The sequence below is a fragment of the Panthera leo genome, chromosome E2 (assembly GCF_018350215.1).
Source record: "Panthera leo isolate Ple1 chromosome E2, P.leo_Ple1_pat1.1, whole genome shotgun sequence".
NCBI classification, from domain to species: domain Eukaryota; kingdom Metazoa; phylum Chordata; class Mammalia; order Carnivora; family Felidae; genus Panthera; species Panthera leo.
Genome location: NC_056693.1, coordinates 14,567,480 through 14,587,390, shown reverse-complemented (window position 1 = coordinate 14,587,390; position 19,911 = coordinate 14,567,480). Strand labels below are relative to the sequence as shown.

The window sequence follows — 19,911 nt, the reverse complement described above, 5'->3', positions numbered from 1 at the left end:
GGTCTGTGTTTACCACGTTAAAGACAAACATGGGCTAGGATCCTATCCAGGATCTCTCGTCTAGGATTCCGTAGCCCCAGACTTCCTGCAGCCCCGTGTCTGCGCCAATAGCCATAACTTCCCCAGGGATGCATCCCTCATGACAGAGCTTTTCTGGCACCCCCTCCCAAACACCGTTCCCCACCACGCCTCTGAGGGCCAGGTGAGGGGAGCCGAGGCCTTGCAAACTCTCAGGCAGGCGTGTGAGAAAGCTCTTTACTGGGGGGTACAGCAAGGAGGAGCAAGGCCATCTCCCCCTACCTGCCCCCACCCCCTCCTAGGGCCCTAGGGTGAAGGGGGTCTCCCCCCGACACCGGACCACCACTGTCTTTGGTACAATAAATAGAAAACAAGGGGGGGGGGGGAGAGGGGGCCAAGGGTCCAGTCCTTAGTGAGGAGGGTGTGCCTAAACCCCTCTCCTTGACCCCCTGCCCCAGGCCCCAATCAGTGCAGGCCTCACCCACCCCAGCTGGGTAGCAGCAATTCCAGTCAAGGGGAGAGATGAGGATGGGAGCCCAGGGCCCCCAGATGGGGGGTATGGCTTCAGGAGGGGCCCCAGGGAGGGGGCTGGGTCATGAGCTGGCTGCCGTGCTCTGGGGTACACCACGGAGGCCCAAGCGAGGCCCCAGAGTGGCAGGGTCATCAGGGGGTGGGAGGGGTGGACGACCTCCTGTCATCCGAGTCCGGAGGGCTGAGGCAGCCGGGTGCTGGGGGGCAGGCGCCGGGTGAGGTGGGGAGCAGTCCGGAGGGCCGCCCACCAGGCTCACATCCATCAGCTCCGGGGGTGGTGGTGAGGTTGGTGATGGGGGACGGCCAAGGCATCGGGGTTGAGGGGGTAACTGGGCCCCGGCCCCTGGCAGTGACGAGGCGGAGGCAGGGGCCTGATGTGTCTTGTGGGGCACATCACCCCCTGCCCAGGGGCGCAGCGGCTGGGAGGGTGGGACCTAAAGGAGCAGAGGAATAGTGGGTGATGGAGACCCAGGTCCTGAAGCCCAGATAACCCACTATCCACCTCCCAGGTCCCCAAGGCCCCAGTACCTGGGGGCTGTTCATCTCACAGTCAGTGATGGGGGGCCCGGGGCCCCCACAATATCGGTTGCTGTATCGGTAGGTCCGGTTGTCACTGGAGGAGCCGCTGGAGCCTCCTGGAAGTGCCAGGGGAGGAAATGAGGAGAAGCCTTAGGGTGAGGAGAGGTGGTGGCTGGGTTTTCGGGTGGCTGAGTCTGGCTGGCGACTCAGGCCCACGCCTGGGCTTTGGGATCAGAGCCTATCTGAAGGATGGGCCCAATTCTGAGATTAAGGATCAGAGCTCAGTTTTGGCTTTCAGAGTCAGAAGCAGTTTCAGAGGTGTGAGCCCAAGCGCAATTTCAGAGATCAGGTCACAGCCAGGCAGAGCTCTCTTGCCCCACCCGTTCCGGAGTCCAGGATCCCACAATTTCAAAGCTCTAGATGAAGGCCCAGTGGCAAGGTCCCCCAGGTCAGGCCAAACCCATGTTGCCCACCCTCCTGTTCCAGCCCACCTGGCACTGGGCACCCACCAGAGCTGGAGATGGAGCTGGCGGTGCTGGAGGAGGGGCAGGTATCAAGGGGTGCGGGCGAGGTGGAGGCACTGCTGCCTGCCGGGCCCGTGTTGGTGGCCTCATCAGCCGTGCGGCGGAAGAAGCCGTGCTGCAGAGCCCCCAGTGGGCTGATGCGGGCGGCGGGCTCATACTCCAGCATGCGCAGCACCAGGTCCTGGAAGCGGAGGTAGTCGGCGGGGCTGTGGCCCGGCTCCCCCGCCCGCCGGCCCCCGGGCCCGCCCGTCTGCACGCCCAGCACCTCCTGCAGCCGCCGTGTCCCGGGGCCCTGGTAATCCTGGCAGGGAGGGGGTGGGAGGGGGGGCAAGAGAGTGGCCGTCAGTGGGCAGGAGGGGCAGGGAGACACACACGGGGAAACAGAGGCACAAGAGAGAAAGTGAAAGGAGAGAAGCTAAGAAGAGTTGTGGGGTGGGTAGGAGAGACGGGGGAGGGGGGGTGGGCTGGGACGAAGGAGAGGACAGACAAGGGGGAGAGGAAGGAAGGGAAAGACACAAGGGAGAGGAAGCAGGGAGAGAGGAAGCCCCAAGTGTGAGAGAGTGAGGGGCCACCAGGGTGGGAGGAGCGGCGTGGGGCAGGGGCCGCACCTTCCTGAGTTCCTTTGTCCTTCGTAGGGTCCAGCCACCCCCAGGCAGCCGTTCAAAGTACTTGCGAGCCTTGGGTGCCTGGTCCAGCATGGGGGCTGGTGGGATGCCCAGCACCTCCACAATCCGGTTCATCTGGTCCACCTGTGGAGCAGTCAGGTGGGCAGTCAGGGTCATCAGGCCAACCAGGCCTCTGTCCCCTCCAGCACACCCCCTCCTCGGGAGCACACCTCATTGGAGCCACTGAAGAGGGGCTCTCCAGTGTGCATCTCCACCAGGATGCAGCCCAGGGACCACATATCAATGGCCAGGTCGTAGGGTGTGCCCAGAAGCACCTCAGGCGACCGATAGAAGCGGCTCTGGATGTACTGGTAGATCTGGGGGGCGGAGCAGGGAAGAAGGCAGCAGTCAGAGGTCCCAGCCTCCCCTAGTGGTGCCATGGCCATACCCCAAGCTGAGACAAGCTTCCTTCACCAAAACCGGGGACGGAGGTTCCAAACTTGGATGTTACCAGCACCCCTGCTTTCCAGGAGCCACTACCATCATCTTATTCACCAGCCTCAGAAGTCTCTGCTGACCTAGTCTCACCCTGATCTCCATCCCAAAGCCTGACCCTGGTCATCAGAGGCTGGCAGTCTGCAAGCCCAGGCCCTTCCCACCCCCGCAATCCAGACCCTTTCCAAGCCATCTCAAATGTCTGCTCACATGAAGCTGCAAAACTAAAGCACCCGTCCCCTCTGGAGGGCACAGGGCAAACAACTTAGCAAAGCATCACTCCAAGCTCAAAGCCAACCCAACTTCACTCTACCCACATCTGGCAGCCTCAACACTGGCGCTGCCTCCTCAGGCCTCACGCTTCCTTTCCTACTGGGAACTACATCCTGTGGCACTTTTACCACCCCCCCCCCCCCCCCCTCCGTACAGCCAACATCTCATCCCGATACTACCCTTCAGGCACCCGCCAGGCCACTTCAGGCTGGGCCCTGCAACCCCATCCCCAGCCTAGCTCCGCCCCTCGGGCTCCAGCCACCGGTGCCCCCGCCCCTGCCACACCCACGCCGCGAGCCCCGCCCCCGGGCCGTGCCGCGCCGCACCCGCTGGCCAAGCTGGCAGGAGCTGCCGAAGTCCACGATCTTGATGGCGCTACGCTTGGGATTGCAGAGCAGGATGTTCTCGGGCTTGAGGTCGCAGTGAATGATGCTGAGCTCAGGCGTGGCCAGGAAGAGCAGCGCTGTGCAGAGCTGCTGCGCCAGCTTCCGCGTCAGGTTCAACGAGACTCCGCGGAAGTGCGTGTTGCGCAGGAGGTCGTACAGGTTGTAGGAAAGCAGCTCGAACACCAGGCACAGGTGGTTCCGAAACATGAAGTGCCGCTTCAGGTGCACTGCGGGGAAGGAGGCAGAAATGGGCCGCTGGTGAAGCGGAGCCTCAGAGAGGGCCGGTGGCAGCCGGGGACACACAGTAATAGGGAGAGAGGCCACAAGCAGATCTGACTCTGCCGTGTGAGCACCGGACAGATAGTGGTGTGCCCACGGGAGGCAGCTGCTGGTCAGGGTGTTTCCATTCGGTCTGTAACTTGATTCACGTCAAGAAAAATATTTTCTTGATTAAGAGAAGTTCATTTTTTTCAAGTCTCTCTCCAACTTCCTGATAAATGAAAGAGAACGTTTCTCTTTGGTGCTGATGGGTCTTTAATACCCTCCGCCATGTCCTTAATTTTGTAACATTGTTTTAGTCTCAGTTCTGTTTATTTTTGTGGCAGAGGACACTCGCTTTCCATTTACTGTAACCATATGTATTTCAAGAAACACACTCTCTAATCTACTCTTGCTTTTTCTAAGAGGAATCAGTGTGGGAAAGAGGAAAAAGACTGACACAGACGTCAGGAGTAAAGGCCCTGGAGTCTACTGCCTGGTGACATTATAGCACCACTGAGTACAAACTCGGTGGCCTTTGGCAAGTGATAGCGCCCGAATACTTCCTTTTCTACTCCAAGCTGTGGGCCATGATGCCCCTCCCCCCCAGGGCTGTGGTCATACGGAAACCAGTTGATTCAACGTGTGCTAGCAACAAGCCTGACCCTTAGTGAGCACCCAATAAATTCTGGTCAGCACTATGCTGGGAATAGGTCAGAAATCATGAAGGCAGCAAGAGAATCACTGATGTCAGGGAATTACAGACCAGAGCCTGCCCTGAAGACACTAGCCCCATCCTGTACCGGGTGTATGGCTGCCCCAGGCCTCACCTATGTAGTACTTCATCTCTGTGTCATGCTGGTTCATCAGCTCTAGCAGCCGCAGCTCAATCTGGGCCTGGTTCAGGAAGGCCTTTTTGTTCTTGATGATCTTGATGGCCACCAGCTCCTGGGTCTGATGATCATAGGCTTTCACCACCTGCCAGGGCAGGACATGTCACAAAGTGAGGAATGGGGGTGGGGGATGGGGAGGAGGGGATGGGAAGGGGGATGGGGGACAGAACAAAGCACCACTTTTCTGTGGGTCAATACCAGTGGGTGCCCATGCCCCCCAATCCCTGGGTCAGGGTGTGCGTCCCACACCTGGCCGAAGGAGCCTTTGCCAATGAGTGAGTCAATCTCGTAGCGCTCCAGCCAGCGCTCGCCACTGCGCACAATGTAGTCGTGGTTGTCATCGTCATAACCATGGTTCAGGACCTTTTTCTCCTTCTTGGTGCTCGAGTCCTGAGGTGGCGCCTGCTGGGCCCGCCGCTTCTTCTTCGCATAGTATACCTGCCCAGCCGGCCAGCAGATAAGGACTGCTGAGTGACCTGTGCTGGCAGCCAGGACCCCTCAGCACCCAGCCGGGCCCCCGCCCACCTCATTGATGTGCTTGTAGGTCTTGATGAGGTCCACGGAGAGCTTGCGCAGCGGGGCTGAGGTCGCATCCCGAAAGGCCAAGGGCAGCCTCCGTGGCAACAGCCGCACATCAGGCAATACCTGCAGGGCAGGGCGAGGGGTGGGCACTGAGGACAGGTGTGCACTTCTGACCTCCAGAGGGAGAGCTGTATGGGTGACTGGGTCATCATGGTTACACACGCACATAGTTACTCGGTCATCATGTGACAACCCCACTAGGATAGAAATTCCCCAAGGGCAGAGACTCTCTGGTTCTTGCTGCATTTCCGGTGCCTGGAGCAGGACCTGGCACATAGCGGACAGTCATTAGAGATTTGCCGAGTGAATGAATGGGGAACTGTTTACCCCTCACCTTCCATCCCACACCTTTACTCCTTTCCGAACCTCAGTGGGAGAGATCAGACAGAAAACGTTGGCTCTGCCCTTTGCGGTCCTTCGCCGAGAGACCCTCCATTCTGGGTGTCCCATCTTGAGGGCTCCCTTCTTTCTTACCCTTGTCCCGTTGAGTCTTCTCATCCCTCACCCCCAACTCTGCACCATTTTTCCCAGTGTTTCAGGATCCAGCACCTTGATCTTCTACTCTGTCCCACTTTAAGCTCTACATTTCAGAGCCTTAAACAGTCTCTACCCCTGAATGTCTTTACTCTGCACCCTAAGGTGCTGCTGGCTCCAGGATCCTTTGGGTTCAACCTTCACCCACTTTCACCCCACCTCCCTCCGCCATCTTTCACTCTGGAACTTTTTTCCTTAGTGAACATTCATTGAGTGTTTTCGACGTGCCAGGCACTGTTCTCGGCATTTTATGTGCATTTCATTAACTTGTTTAATTCTCACAACAACCCTGTGAGGTAGGTATCATTACTCGCTCCATTTTACAGAATTCTAGAAAACTGAAGCAGGGAGAACCTAAGTAATTTAACCACCATGTCAGGATTTGAACCCAGGCTCTCTAAACAGATTCTGCCAGCAACTCCTCTATTATTTTCCACTCCAGATGGACCCTTCATGCCCCAAGGAAACTGTTTTGGGCAACCAAACTATCTTTCACCCCCCAGACCCTTCTGTCCCCAGCCTCCCCCTACCCCAGGCAGGTAAGGAGCCAGCTGAAAGCATACCTGCGTGTGCTCCTGGGGCCCTGGGAAGCCAGAGAAGGGACCATGGCCTGGTGGGACGGCCATGGTGGGCTCAGAGGGCCGCAGGGGAGCGAGGCCTGGAGCGGGAGCCCGGCCGGGGGGCGCCTTCTCGCATCCTGCACCTCGGCTGCCACCGCCGCTGAGACCTGAGAGCAGGCAGGAGGCAGGGGAACAACATGGAACAAGGGGATGTATGGGACAGTACGAAGCAGGAAAGAGGTAGACATCAGAAAGAAGGCAGGGCACAGGGAGAGGAGAAAAAGAGCAACAGGTGGTAATGAGAAGGGACAGAGAGAAGCGGTGGGGGTGGGAGCACAGCGGAGTCCCTCAACAGATGATTACCAAATAAATGAAGTAGGTGGCACAAAGAGGGGAACATGTGAACGGGAATGATTGCAATCCAGGCAGGGATACAGACCATGACAAGAAAGAACAGAAAGACACCAATAATTGGGGGGGAGGAAAAGAAAAAGATAGAAACCACAGACAATATAGAGAGTAGGATTCACTGTTCGCTTCCCATTTCTACTTATGGCCCTCCCCGATGCCCCCTCACACAAGATCTTGCCCTCCTGCAGTCTTCCCTGATCATCAGGATCTCCTCGTATCACAGCAAGGTCCCTCCACTTCAAGATCTACCCTTCCTGGTAGATCCCTCAATCCAGAGAGCTCTACGATCCCCCCAAACCACATGAGACAACTCTGGCCCCCCTCCAAACCCACGACAGAGTCCTCTGCAGGCCCCTAAAACCACATCAGGGTCCTGGGGACCACACCAAGATTAACCTGTTATATAGGATTATCTCCATACAACAGAGTCCCACCCCATGGCATTCCCATCCACCAGCCCCCACCCCCCAGGGGACCCACCCCATATCATGCCAAGACCTCTTCCCTATAACATTTCCTCCCACACCAGGGACCACTGCTCCAGGTAGTTGCTCCCGTGGCACATCGGGGCTCTTCTCCGTATTACTTCATGGTCCCCCTCAGAAGCAAGGCTCACTTTCCCTGATGGGAGCAAGGAGGCTTCTCTTCCCTCGCCCTTCTCTCCCCTACACTGGATCTTCCCCTCCTCCTCCCATCCAAGATTTCTACCAGGGCCCTTTCTCCAGTTACTCTTCTCTACACCAGGGTCAATACACAACTGTGCCAATTCCTAGAAGGCCCCCAGAACCAAATTCCCCAAATATCACATAGAGTTCCCCCCTCACAGAGTACCTGTCACACCAAAATCCTCTCCCCACAGGCCTTCTCCCATGGCACTCCCTTTCTTCTATGCCAAGCCTTGCCACTCCACGATCCCTCCTCTCTCTTGGAGCTCCCCCGCCCCTCGCCCGAAACAACCTCTTCCCCGGGGCCCTCCCACGGCAGGACCTTCTCTCCAAGCACCCACCCCCTACCCGGGTCAGGGCTGGCGCGGGGCCCACGGGGGGCTGGGGCGCGGTGGGGCCCCCAGTGGGGTGGGCGAGCAGCCAGCATGGCGGCGGCGGTGGCAGAGAGGAGACGGCCGCCTGTCCCGGCCCGGCCGGCCCGGCAAGCCCCGCGGCGGGGAGGGCAAGCGGGACAGGCGGCCCGGTGGGTGACAACAGCAGCAGCCGCCGCCGCCGGGGGTGGGGAGAGGAGGGAACGAGGGTCAGCCCGGGGCACGCGGGGGAAGGGGAAAGCAGGTGGACGGGGGAGGGGTGGGTTAACCCTCGCCCCGCCGGCCCCGCCCCGCGCAGCCACCCGCCCCTGGGGACCCAGGCGTCCCGCCCCCCACCCTGGAGGCCCGCCCCGGTCGGCGGAGCCCCGGCGGGCGGGGCCGGCTGAGCAGAGCTTGGCAGTCCGCACCTGCCATGGCAACAACCGTGCCATTGGCCGCTGCTGCCAAGAGCTCAGCCAATCGCAGTCCAGAACAGCTGTTGCTAGGCGACGACGATGCAGCCGGAGGAGTCGAGCCCAAACAAAGGGCGGGAGCGGGGCCCCGCTACCCCCTCCCAGCCTCACTCCCAAGACTGCTCCCTCGGGCTCGGCCCCTTCCAAGAATCCGACTATGAATAGCCAGGCAAGGCCTGCACCTGCCCGCCGCCCCCCTGCCCTCCTCCCTCGGCCTCGTGCTAAGTCTCGCGGCGACGCGGGCAGGGCGGGTCCGTACTGCTCCCTCCCCGCGAGCTCGTGCTACCCCACCTGTAGCCGCGTTGTTACCTGAGGGCGCGGGCAAGGGGACTCAAGCTGCTCGGGAAGCCCGAGCTCAGACCTGCCCACTGGCTGAAAGTATCCGGCGGACGCGGCGAGCCAGGGCCCCGATTACCCAGTAATGCAACCAGCAAAATGGCGACCACAACAAACCGGCCCCCACCTCCCGCCTCGGGCTCCGCCCCCACTCCCCCCCATTCGCTTCACCCACGTGACCCAAGGTAACACTCCGCGCCTGCGCGCAGCGGAGCTTACCGGTAGACGCGCACAGTAAGCTACCAACCCCGCCCAAACGCCGAAACCCGGGTTGCGACTGCGCAAAAGGCAGCCAAGAAAGGAACATGCGCACGTGTGACCGGATGAGCTCGTCCACCCCCCACCACCGCGCCAGTTGACCAAGGGAGCATGCGCTCTGTTGAATGGAGGTCGCTGAGCAATCAGCAGACGGGAGCAATGGATGAGTCTTTTAATAGAAAAACACACGTGTAACAGTAGCAACACAATCTCTCGCAATCCAGATGGCGCTGGGCTTCAGTTCTTCACCTTGGGAGGTGGCCTGTGAGAGGAAGGAGAGAGGGGATTCAGAGCCTGTCACCATTTTCCGGCACTCCTACCAAGGGCTAAGGCGCAGGGCTGTCTTGGTGGCTTCCAGGGCCCCCTGCTCACCTGTACACGCCCACCACCACAGCGTGGTCTCTTTCGTAAGGCTCTAAGGTCAACTGTTCCTGGGGCTTCATGTTCTCCTGCTGCATCTTTTTCACTTCAGAGGCAAACACGGCCTCAGCAGAGGCTGTGGAGTCAATGCAGTTGGCCTGCAGAAGAGAGAACTTGGAAGTCTGCAGCAAGGCTTTGGGCTTCTTTTTTCTTCTTTTGCTCTTTAAACCACAGGTATTTGTTTTTTATTGGAAACTCAGTGAAACTCAGGTTTTGGGAGTGGAGGGAAAAGACTTCATCACAGAAATTTCTTCAAGTTGGTTTGGATTTACAACAGAAGACTTTAACAGAGACCTATTTATCTAAAAGCTAGTGTTTAAATTTTATACCCAGGGTTGTTTTTGTTTTTATTTTCTCTTTCTTTAACAATAGTAATGCTGAGAATACAAAAACAAATGTAACAAAAGGCCAACAAATGGTGAATCTGGCTGAGGATCTTTATTTTAAAATACAACGTTTTTGAAAACGCACCGAACATTTACCTAAAACTTATTTTCTACCATGCTGTTCTAAACACTTCATATATATTGATAAATTTAATCCTTACAGACAACACTGAAAGAGATATGACTAATGAAGAAACAGGTACCCAGGTTAGGTAACTTGCTCAAAGTCACAGAGCAAGCTGGAATTCAAACTCAAATGGTCAGACTCCACAATTATTCACTTGACCAGTACCTTCTATTGCCAAACCCAAAGCCTTTTCGTTTTGCAGACATTTTTCACCATGTGCTATACGACTGGGGCAGGGATAGAGCTGGCTGGATGAGGCATCCGAGAATGGAGGCCTCCTCGTTTTGACTGACTGCTTGGCAGTTACAGAGAAGACACGACCACCCCACCTTAGATTCCACCAAGCCCTGTACCTTAATGGAAATCACAAAGTGTCCTCCATTACGAAGGAAGGTGTGGGCATTCAGTGCTACAATCCGGGTCTGGTCTGGCTGGGCCACATCGGCAAAGATCACATCCACCATCGCTAGGGAGAAAGAAGTGGCAGTTACAAATTGGATGTTAGATCTTCTTGGCTCCTCCCATGAGGCCTGTGCCCTGTTACCAGCAGGTTCCTGGCAGTCTCCCCTGCTTCCAGTCTCACATCCCCGCCACTGATCTCCCTCCCTCTGCAGTACCCCCAGGATGGGTCCAAGAAACCCAGTCACACCATCTATTCATTCCTCTTGTAAGTCACGATTGCCACCTACTCTGTGGCCAGCCCCGGGCCGGGTGTGGGGGACACAGAGATGAGTCAGACCCAGACCTGGTCCTTGAGATGCTCCCAGGTCTTGGGATGGGGGGTAAACAGACACTCATCAAAAAGGCAAGTAAAGGGGCGCCTGGGTGGCTCAGTCAGTTAAGCGTCTGACTGGCCTAGGTCATGATCTCACAAATTCTGAGTTTGAGCCCCACGTCGGGCTCTGTGCTGACAGCTTGGAGCCTGGAGCCTGCTGCAGATTCTGTGTCTCCCTCTCTCTCTCTGCCCCTCCCCTGTTCATGCTCTCTGTCTTTCGAAAATAAATAAATGCTAAAAAAATTCATTTAAGTAAAAGGCAAGTAAAGGAAAGCACTTACAGGCCAGAGTCCCTGCAGGATTGTCTAAATAAATAAATAAATAAATAAATAAATAAATAAGTTGCAGGACAAAGGGTATTGTATGAATGCATGGGGGAAAAAAAAACTCCAGAGAAAACCAGCGAAATGCAAAGTTTTGTGTGTGTGTGGTTTTTTTTTTTTTTTGCAAAGTCTTATTTTTAAGCTGGTATGATTAGAAAAAAAAAAAAAAGAGGGTATAATGAAAACTGACTTTTTGAAATTGGGAAAAGCAGCTTTTTAAATTGCTCCTATCAGTTACCTCTGAGGGTTGTTTATAAGGAGTTCCAGTTTTACATCATGCTTCCCAATTTTTTTTTTAAAACAAAGTAATATTCACAACGGCCCTCTCAGCCAAGGCCACACTCAGGTTGTGCTTTCTGGGTTATGATCTCACCAGACAACGAGGAGGATGGGGGCTTTTGTACATAAGCCAGGGGCAGCGTGAAAAGTACCATGTTCTGGAGGGAGGCAGGAAGTATGGGGGTGCCTAGGGAGAGGCGCAGGAGATCGAAGGAGGTTGGCCCTTCAGGCCTGCCAAACACCCAAATTCCACAACTTCACCTGCCTCCCCCTCCCCTTCCCCCACTTCATTCCTGCAGACTCAGGAGGCCTGCTCATTCACTCTGCTTCCACTCAGATCGGGATTCTGGCCACCTTTCCCAGGAAACCTGGAGTGGCCTGGACTACACAATCCTGGACCCCTACCTATGAGCATGCGGTATTTGTGTGGGTGCCGAGCATCTTCAATAACAGGAATAATGTTGGTCCTCTTCTTGGCCAAGTTAATGAGGTCACGGCCAGAGCGGTGGGAGAACTCAACTGCATAGACTAGACCGTCCTACAATAAATCAAAAAATAGAAACACTGATACTGGTTCTTAGATGGAACACCCACTATGGGCCCAAACACTGCATGTGGCCATGCAAATCCCCATATCAAAACCCTACCATTTAACAACTATTGTTATGTCCATCTTACAGATGAATAAAGTGAGAGCCAGAGACATGAAGTCACCGGCCAACAGTGATTCAATCCTGCTTTGCTCGATTCAATCCCGCTTTGCTCATCTGAGAGCCGAGTCCCTCAATACGGCCTTAAAACGAAGAAGCTAGGGCACTGAGATGAAGTCTTAACAGCTAAGAACACTTACAATGGGCCAGGCACCGCTCTGTTATTTTACAGGAATTTACTCGTTTATCTTCACAGTAACCCTATTTTCCAGAGGGATAAACGGAGGCTCAGACAGGTTAAGTTATTAACTGCTGAAAGCCACCTCACTGTTAAATGCCACACCAGAGTCCGGGGTTTTTAACCACTAAATTATACAGCTCCTTTCCCTCCAGGCTAAGAACTCAGGAGTGAGGCTGAACAAGGCTTTGGAGACCAGGCGTTCAAGCTGCTCCTTCCACCCACAGGCACTTTGAAGACGGAGGGCCTAGCCCCAAGCTACACGGTACAGGGAGGCAGCCAAGGCCACTGCCTCCAGGCTGGCAGGGGCAGCCTCTCCCTTCCTTCCACCTCATCACCAGCCTTTACTCACCCCTCCATCCACTCACCGGGCCTACGATGTCAGACACGTGGGAGACAGTGGTGCCGGACGCAGCCCCGAGGTAGAGCACCTTGGCCCCTGGCTTGATGTGGATCTGGTCCACGCCGCCCAGGATTGCTGCTGCCAGCTTGGAGCGGAAGGGGTTCCAGGCACGGTATTCGATTTTGTCATCTCCCTCCTGGGCCGGGAGAGATGGGGATGGAAGTCAGTGCTGGGCTCTTGTGCTAGACCCCACTGCCCTCATCCCCAGGGCCCCAGGCGCTCATTCATTGTTCAAGAAATGAACACAGGTGGAAACCTGGGTGGCTCAGTCAGTTAAACATCTGACTTGGGCTCAGGTCATGATCTTACGGTTCCTGAGTTCAAGCCCCACATCGGGCAAGCACAAGCCCTAATTCTCTCTCTCTCTCAAGAGAGAAGAGAGAGAGAAATGAACACAGGTACACATCAATGACCACAACACATGCAGGACCTGCCCACTCATGGAGGTTACTGATTCAGGTAGAAGGGGCAGGGACAGACGATCAACACAGAGATAAGATCATACGAGACAACAGGAGGACCTGTGCGATCAATCAACAACCATTCACTGTGCCGGCACGCCCAGTGTGCCAGACTCTACGCCAGGCATCGGGGATGCACAGAGAATGAGACAAAGACCCTTGTCCTCAAGGACTAAGTATGCACAGAACTAACACATATGGTACAGGAACCAGTGACAGGTGCTAAGGTGAAAAGATCAAGCCAGGAAAGAGGACATGAAGTATGGGGTGTGGGCTAAGGAGCAGGTGAAAACGAGAAAGGGTGGCCAGGGAAGAGCCCAGGAGACATCTGCAGTAGGCCCTGAGGGAGGCAGGGACTGTGCAACTTGTCTGGAGAAGTGCATTCTAGGCAGTAGGAGAGGACACAGAAAGGCCCTGAGCAGGAGTGGGCCCGGCCATTAAGAAAATGGGATAACAGGACAGAGGGTGGGCAGTGAGGACTGCTTCTGACAGACTGGGTGGTGCAAGGTGGCATTGTGAGAAAGACAAGGTGACATCCGACCAGAGACACTGGGGGTGAAAGGAACCAGCCACACACACAACTGGGGGATGAGCAAGGAGGTCCGTGTGGCTGGAAGATGCGAGGTGAGGGAGTAGGGAGGGGGAGCTGGAATGCACACAGTCCTCTGGGCCACACTGAGGACCTGGGACTTTGACCCGAAGGCCACAGGGATCGGACTCGGGTATTAAGATGACCCTCTGGCTGGCCTGCACAGGATGCACAGTGGGGCGGGAGGGAGACCAGACGGCTGGCTACCCCATCAGCTAGGGCCCTGGTCTCACCGAAATGGAGACTCTCTTCTCTCCATAAACTGACTCTCCAGGGACCAGATTCTTGGTGACAAGCGCATCTTCCTTTCCTCGACAAATGAAGACACCTAAGTGAGGGGACCAGTGCAGGGTGAAGACTCTGGGCTGCACCCCACCGCACCCCACCCTCAGCAGCTCCCCGCCTTCCTCACTCACCTTCATGCCGATGGGGTTCGACCATCACATTCTTCCCCGACTGGTTTCCTCTTTTTCCTCCCCGGCCACGACCCCGGTTGCCACCAGACTGGAACCCTCCACCTACAAGGCAGAGATGCAGTGACACAGGGACATCCCATCTCTTCCTTCCTGAGCCCCAAGCCCAGGCACTGCCTCCAGACTGCATCCCCCCTACAAGGTCACTCACCACCTCGTCCTCCTCCTCCTCCTCCTCGGCCACGGCCCCTGAAGCCTCCACCACGACCTCTGCCCCCACCAAAGCCTCCTCGACCTCCACCACGTCCACCACGGTCACCAAAGCCTCCTCGGCCACCGAAGCCGCCCCCACGGGGGCTGAAACCTGTCGTGGCAACAGAAACAGGAATCAGGGCAACGAAGTTTGAGATGTTATTATTCCTATATCTGGTAATTCCACTGGAGGGTGTCCACAAATATCCACAGTAGCCAAAAAATCGGGCCCAACCCAGATGTCCATCGGCAGAATGGGCAAATAAAACAGGGGCACATTCATAATCAACAATGACGGGATCTACAGTTACACACAACAGATAGATTATGAAAATCTTAGGGTCATAATGTTAAGTGAAAAAGCAAGTTGAAGAAAACCACACCCAACATAGTATCTTTTATAAAGTTCAGCAACAATTAAAATTAAACAATGCCATGCCGTGTTGATTAATCCACGCCCCATGCCCCCTCCCCCCACCAAAATAGAGGCCAAGGGGATAAATGCAAAACTCATACAATACTGAGTATCGAAAGGGAGAAAAATTACAGGGTGCGGGTAGGGGAGATGTAGGTTACTGTTAACATCCTGCTTTTCTCCGTTGGGTAGCAGATTGGCAGGATCCATTGTATTTTCCCTTCCTTCCTTCCTTCCTTCCTCCCTCCCAACCTCCCTCCCTTCCTTCCTTAACGCGGGCTCTGCGCTGCCAGCAGTGAGCCCGATGCAGGGCTCGAACTCACGAACCATGGGATCACGACCTGAGCCGAAGTCAGACACTTAACCGACTAAGTCACTAGGTGCTCCTCCATTCTATTTTCAGTATTAGTCTGGAGAAGCGCAAATACCCGCCTGTGCGCATGCACCGTGGCAGCAAGGTCCCTCAGACCTTGGAAACATTTCCATGCCCTCCCTCGTCTGGAAGAAAAGTGCCAACCCCCAAACAGAGGGGAGGTCGGCATGACGTATCCTTTCTGCTATCTGACCCCCCTGCTTGCAAACTTGGAGAAGTCCCTCCCAGCTCAGGGGGAAAAAAAACAAAGAGAAAAACTCTTGAATTGTCCTTTATGGATGGGCGACAGTGCCTAAGCAGTGTAGGGCTTGTGGATGTCATGCAAAGTCAGGAGGAAAAAAAAAGAGATTCAGAGAGGCTTTATTTTCACGAGCTCAGGTCAGGGCAAACTCGCTCCCTTCACTGAGCACAAAACAACGGCAGAGGCGGACGGAATTCGGGTACTAACAGATTCAGTATTTTCCTGTGGCAGTTCCCTAAGCTCTGCCGTACTTTCAGCCAATCACACAAGTTATAAAATAATAGTGCGAAAATTAGTGATGCTTTAAAAAATAATCTCACTTGATGTAAAACTGTTTAGTAGTAAGCTTGCTAGGGTTTTGGGAAAGGCACACCATATTCACCTCTATGAAAGCTTCATGCCTCGTAATGGCGTTAACGATGAAAATGCAGAACTTTTCAGCGCCATTCCTGATTGAAGTGTTAAAAATGGACAGTTTCAGAACTCCCCAGACACGACTCAGAGGTGCCTACCTTTCCTCCCTCTACTCCTGCAGTCTCCTGTCCACATGGCAGCTAGCGACTGCAGTTTTTCAAACTGCAAATTGGATCTCTTCATGCCCCTGCCCAAATCCCTTCAACGGTTTTCCATCCCATTGAAAATGAAACCCAGGGGCACCTGGGTGGCTCAGTCAGTTAAGTGTCCGACTTCGGTTCAGGTCATGATCTTGCAGTTTGCGAGTTTGAGCCCAGCATCGGGCTCACTGCTGGCAGCGCAGAGCCCACTTTGGACCCCGTCTCCCTCTCTCTCTACCCCTCCCCCACTCTCTCAAAAATAAATAAACATGGAAGGAAGGAAGGAAGGAAGGAAGGAAGGAAGGAAGGAAGGAAGGGAAAAAATACAATGGATCCTGCCAATCTGCTACCCAACCAAGAAAAGCAGGATGTTAACAGTAACCTACATCAACCCCATGTCAGGCTGTGCTGACAGCTCAGAGCCTTGAGCCTGCTTCGGATTCCGTGTCTGTCTCTCTCTGCCCCTGCCCTGCTTGTGCTCTCTTTTTCTCTCAAAAGCAAAAATAAACATTGAAAAAAAGAAAAGAAAAAAAAAAAAGGAAAATGAAACCCAAATTCCTTTCTCCGGCTTCCAAAGCCCCAGATCAGTGGGCCTCACCTTTGGCTAATCCCTGGGACTTAGAGTGATTCTGATTAGTTGTCCAGTGTAGGGGCCTGACCATAGGGCTTTTTAAAGTTCCTCAGGGGGCGCCTGGGTGGCTCAGTCGGTTGAGTATCCGACTTCGGCTCAGGTCATGATCTCGCAGTTTGTGAGTTCGAGCCCCGCATCGGGCTCTGTGCTGACAGCTCAGAGCCTGGAGCCTGCTTCGGATTCTGTGTCCCCCTCTCTCTCCACCTCACCCCTGCTTGTGCTCTGTCTCTGTCTTTCAAAAATGAATAAACATTAAAAAAATTAAATAAATAAATAAATAAATAAATAAATAAATAAAGTTCCTCAGGAGATTCTAAACGTGCAGCCCAAACTAAGAACCGCCGTCACCAGGCTCCGGCCTCTGCTGACTTTTCTGACCTCACTCTTTCTATGCTGGGCCTCATGCTCTTCCTCCTCATGCTCGTCCTCCAGCTTCTAAACCTTTAACATTTGCTGTTCCCACTTCCTGGCTCCTGCAGACATTTGCTGGGCTCACCCACTTCTTCACTGCACTCGAGTCTCTGGTGAAACATTCCTTCCTCAGAAGGGTCTTTGGGCTCCCTACCCTGACCTGGCTTTCTTGTTCTTCCTGGCAATTATCATACGTGGCAGTTTTTACGTTATTACTGCCTGACTCCTGCACCAGAATCAAGGCCAAAAGGAACGGGGATGTTTTAACTGTTTCGGTCACACTGCACCCCCCAGCACCGTGCACACACTTGGCACAAAGTGTGGCGGGCTTGGTAAGCATTTAATCAACTGTCTGGTCTGCTGAAGACTCCTAAACCCCCAGGTTCTGCCTCCAGGAAAAAGCACCCTCTCCGTTCATTCAGGAAGCGGGTGATGACATGGTGACCAGAGTGCCCTGGTCCCCTCCCCTCAAGCAGTTCGTGTATCCCCTACAGGGCGATGGCCATGCCATTCACGGCCCTAGAGAGTAGGGAAGGTTCATGGGGATCTTGAAAACCTCATCTTTAAGACGGAGATACAGCTGTAACACAGTGCCTGCCTCGCAGAGCTGTAAAGAATAAGCAAATGGCTTAATATACACAAATCGCTTCTCTCAATACACAGCCTGGCACACAGTTTGAGTATTCAGTGAGGGGACAGTGAGTCCCCCTTCCTCCTACTTAGGGGAGAAACCACCAGGCCTAAGAGACTCAACCCAGGCCTGATGGAACTGAGACCTGAGAAGTGTGGGCATGGCATGGGGTGCAGTGGGCAGGAGTCTCAAAACCTAGCCTAATCCATTTCAGCTCCAGGAGCCCAGAGAAATGTACTAGGAGTACCGGTTCCTCGGGAAAACACACGTTCACACACACTTTCCCAGAAGTTTGGGGGGGGGGGGAGGGTCCAACGGACCCCAAGTTTAAAACCTGCTCTCCTCTCCTCCCACAACCTTCCCCCATCTCAAAACCGGACACTCCATCCTTCCAGTTACACATGCCCAAACCCTTAGTTATCCTTGACCCCTCTCTTAGACCCACATACAAGCTGCTGGCTCCATCTTCAAAACAGATTTCCAAACTGTGACAATTTGTCAGGCTACCACCCTGGGCCACACCCCATCATCTCCTACTAGATCACGGCAACAGACTTCCCACTGATGTGCCCGCTTCCACTTCTGCTATCCTGACGTCCTTCACACACAGAAGCCAGAAGCTGATCCTTTTAAAGCTGTGTATCAGACTGCATCCCGTCCCTGCTCAAAATCCCCCAAAGGATTCTTCTCTCAATCAGACTCAAATCCTTAGTGAAGGGCCGACTCTAGACAACTTCGGCAACTTGAAATCCTAACACAATGAGGGAAGGGTTGGGAGGAAGGTGTATCGGATCACAGGGTCAGAGGTACACAGCCCAGCAGCCTCCACACCATTTCATCAGGAGATCCCCAAATGCTGAAGAGAAGGGGAGCTTGGGAGGGGGCATGGATCCACAAACCCTCCCCCCTCCCACCAGATGACCCCATCTCTCCACACATGGAATAAAGAAAAAAAAGAAAAAAAAGAAAAAAACAAACGAGGAAAACCTGCACTAGGAAATACCTTCTGGGTCACAGTGGAAGATTCCCCTAAACTCTAGTGGAGCAAATTGGGGGAGGGGCACAGCCTGATTTAAGAAGATCTGAGACACCAGGGAGAGGAACCTTTGTTCCTCTTGAGAAGAAACATAAAGATAACAATGAGAGGCAATACTATTATGTCAAGCACTGTGCTATTTTTCCTCAGCTTTACTGGGATGTAATTGACATACAACATCGTGTGAGGTTACCACGTACAACCTGTTGATCTGTACACTTAGCACTGCAAATGATTACTGCAGTATGCTAGTTTTCTCTTAACACGATCTTGCTAAATTATAACTGGGCGCCATTTTACTGATGAGATAACCGACTCAGAGAGGTAAAGCCACTTGCCCAAGGCCACACAGTAGCTTCAGAAGCAAAGAACTGAATTAAATTGACACCTTTCTGCTGTCAAAGCCAGCACTCCTCAATCTGCCACGAGGGAAGGAGGGGTGGGTTCATCAGAGTCTCGGGGAATATCAAATGAATAAAATCACTCCTCTCCTGTGACTATCTCTCCCCCGCCACCCCACACGAATCGTATCTTGGGCTTGTGAAAGTTCTCACCGCGGATTATTCTGATCACTCAAACCTCAGGGATCCGCCCCCTCGTGAGAGTAGAGAGCGGGAAAGTGGGACAGAGAAGGCCACAAACTATCAAGCCGGGAGTCCTCATTCACCACGGCCCTCTCGGAGAAGCCAGGCTGGGGGCTAAGGGGACGATCGTTGCGGCGGGGATACAGAAGGCTAAGGGGGTTGGTTTTCCCCGAGCCCAAATCGGGACTCTCCACTTCTGAACCAAGACATTATCCCCAAATCTCAAGGCCAGAGATCCAAGACACCAGCTGCCTGGATCCAGACTCTGGATCAGCACCCCCGACTGCCACCCCCTGTCCAATTCCCAAGACCCCTAATGATGGCCTCAGTGAGATGAATCTTAGTTCAGGAACCCCCATTTCAGGCCCAGGACCCTCGACTCACGACCGTGACCTCCGAAGCCAGTCACACATCTCCAGACCAGGAACCCGAACCCCCGGCTCAGTGTCGGTCACAAGGCTGAACCAAGACCCCCTCGCCACAGAAGACCGGAACTAGGATCCCCCTCCCCACAAGAGACCGGATCCCCTGCCCCTAGGCCCCGCCCCTCCGATTCCGGTCTGGCCCCTCGATTCGTGCCGGCTCCAGTCCCAGACCCCGGACCCCACACCCGGCCTGCACCTGGCTTCATGGAGAGAGTTCAGCTCGGCGGGTCAGGACTCTGGAGCGTCCCAGACTACACGAGTCCGCTGCTTTCGCACGTGGAAAGGAACGCATGCGCGGCGACGTACGGCGTGTGACGCAGCCTCGCAGCCCCGCCCCTCGGGGCCCCAGCCGGGGCCGGGGCCGGGGCCGGGAGCGCGCTGTGGGCGGGGCTTCGCCAGTCTCTCAGGGCCCCGCCTTGTCGGTGGCTTAACGCGCTGCTTGTTGAGAGATCGCTTCCTTGAATGCGCTTCTTGCTTCTTCTTAACCCACCCCACCTCCGATCCCGTAATCAGGGCTCACCCCAGGCTTTGCCCTCTGTCCCTCTTCTCTATTTCCAATTAACTCCCTAAGGATCCTTCTACACCCAAAAGCCTTCCCTGACCTATATCCACCCCTAAGAACA

General features: G+C 54.7%; 2 protein-coding genes across 7 annotated transcripts; both read right to left on the bottom strand.

The window, feature by feature from the left end:
* Positions 1 to 241: 241 nt before the first annotated feature.
* On the bottom strand, positions 242 to 8,527 carry DYRK1B (dual specificity tyrosine phosphorylation regulated kinase 1B). Of its 6 annotated transcripts, XM_042918536.1 has the most exons (12): positions 7,603 to 7,864; positions 6,182 to 6,345; positions 5,028 to 5,147; positions 4,752 to 4,940; positions 4,440 to 4,587; positions 3,292 to 3,578; positions 2,428 to 2,574; positions 2,201 to 2,341; positions 1,858 to 1,893; positions 1,578 to 1,773; positions 1,078 to 1,184; positions 242 to 983 (listed from the first exon to the last, which is right to left on the bottom strand). In XM_042918536.1, exons 1-12 carry the CDS (start codon positions 7,679 to 7,681, stop codon positions 612 to 614), a joined length of 1,986 nt encoding a protein of 661 aa, XP_042774470.1. In that variant the 5' UTR covers positions 7,682 to 7,864; the 3' UTR covers positions 242 to 611. The 6 variants fall into 6 exon arrangements, with proteins under 6 accessions (XP_042774470.1, XP_042774472.1, XP_042774468.1 ...); XM_042918538.1 differs by lacking the exon at positions 7,603 to 7,864 and adding an exon at positions 8,387 to 8,527 and having other exon boundaries at positions 1,578 to 1,893; XM_042918534.1 differs by having other exon boundaries at positions 1,578 to 1,893.
* A 303-nt stretch (positions 8,528 to 8,830) lies between these two features.
* Positions 8,831 to 19,582, bottom strand: FBL (fibrillarin). Its single transcript, XM_042918540.1, has 9 exons — positions 19,485 to 19,582; positions 13,947 to 14,099; positions 13,739 to 13,840; positions 13,556 to 13,650; positions 12,238 to 12,408; positions 11,387 to 11,519; positions 9,958 to 10,070; positions 9,044 to 9,189; positions 8,831 to 8,933 (listed from the first exon to the last, which is right to left on the bottom strand). Exons 1-9 carry the CDS (start codon positions 19,492 to 19,494, stop codon positions 8,909 to 8,911), a joined length of 948 nt encoding a protein of 315 aa, XP_042774474.1. The 5' UTR covers positions 19,495 to 19,582; the 3' UTR covers positions 8,831 to 8,908.
* Positions 19,583 to 19,911: the final 329 nt, after the last annotated feature.

What these genes read in the sequence shown, in the direction of transcription:
- FBL (XM_042918540.1), bottom strand. An exon ending in AGGAGGAGGAGGACGAGGTG is followed by an intron (nt 13,841 to 13,946) that starts GTGAGTGACCTT and finishes TCTGCCTTGTAG; the next exon opens with GTGGAGGGTTCCAGTCTGGT. An exon ending in AGAAGAGAGTCTCCATTTCG is followed by an intron (nt 12,409 to 13,555) that starts GTGAGACCAGGG and finishes CTCCCGGCCCAG; the next exon opens with GAGGGAGATGACAAAATCGA.
- DYRK1B (XM_042918534.1), bottom strand. Translation starts at nt 7,681, where the DNA reads ATGCTGGCTGCTCGCCCACCCCACTGGGGGCCCCACCGCGCCCCAGCC. An exon ending in CCTACAAGCACATCAATGAG is followed by an intron (nt 4,941 to 5,027) that starts GTGGGCGGGGGC and finishes CCGGCTGGGCAG; the next exon opens with GTATACTATGCGAAGAAGAA. An exon ending in GTGAGATGAACAGCCCCCAG is followed by an intron (nt 984 to 1,077) that starts GTACTGGGGCCT and finishes CTGCTCCTTTAG; the next exon opens with GTCCCACCCTCCCAGCCGCT.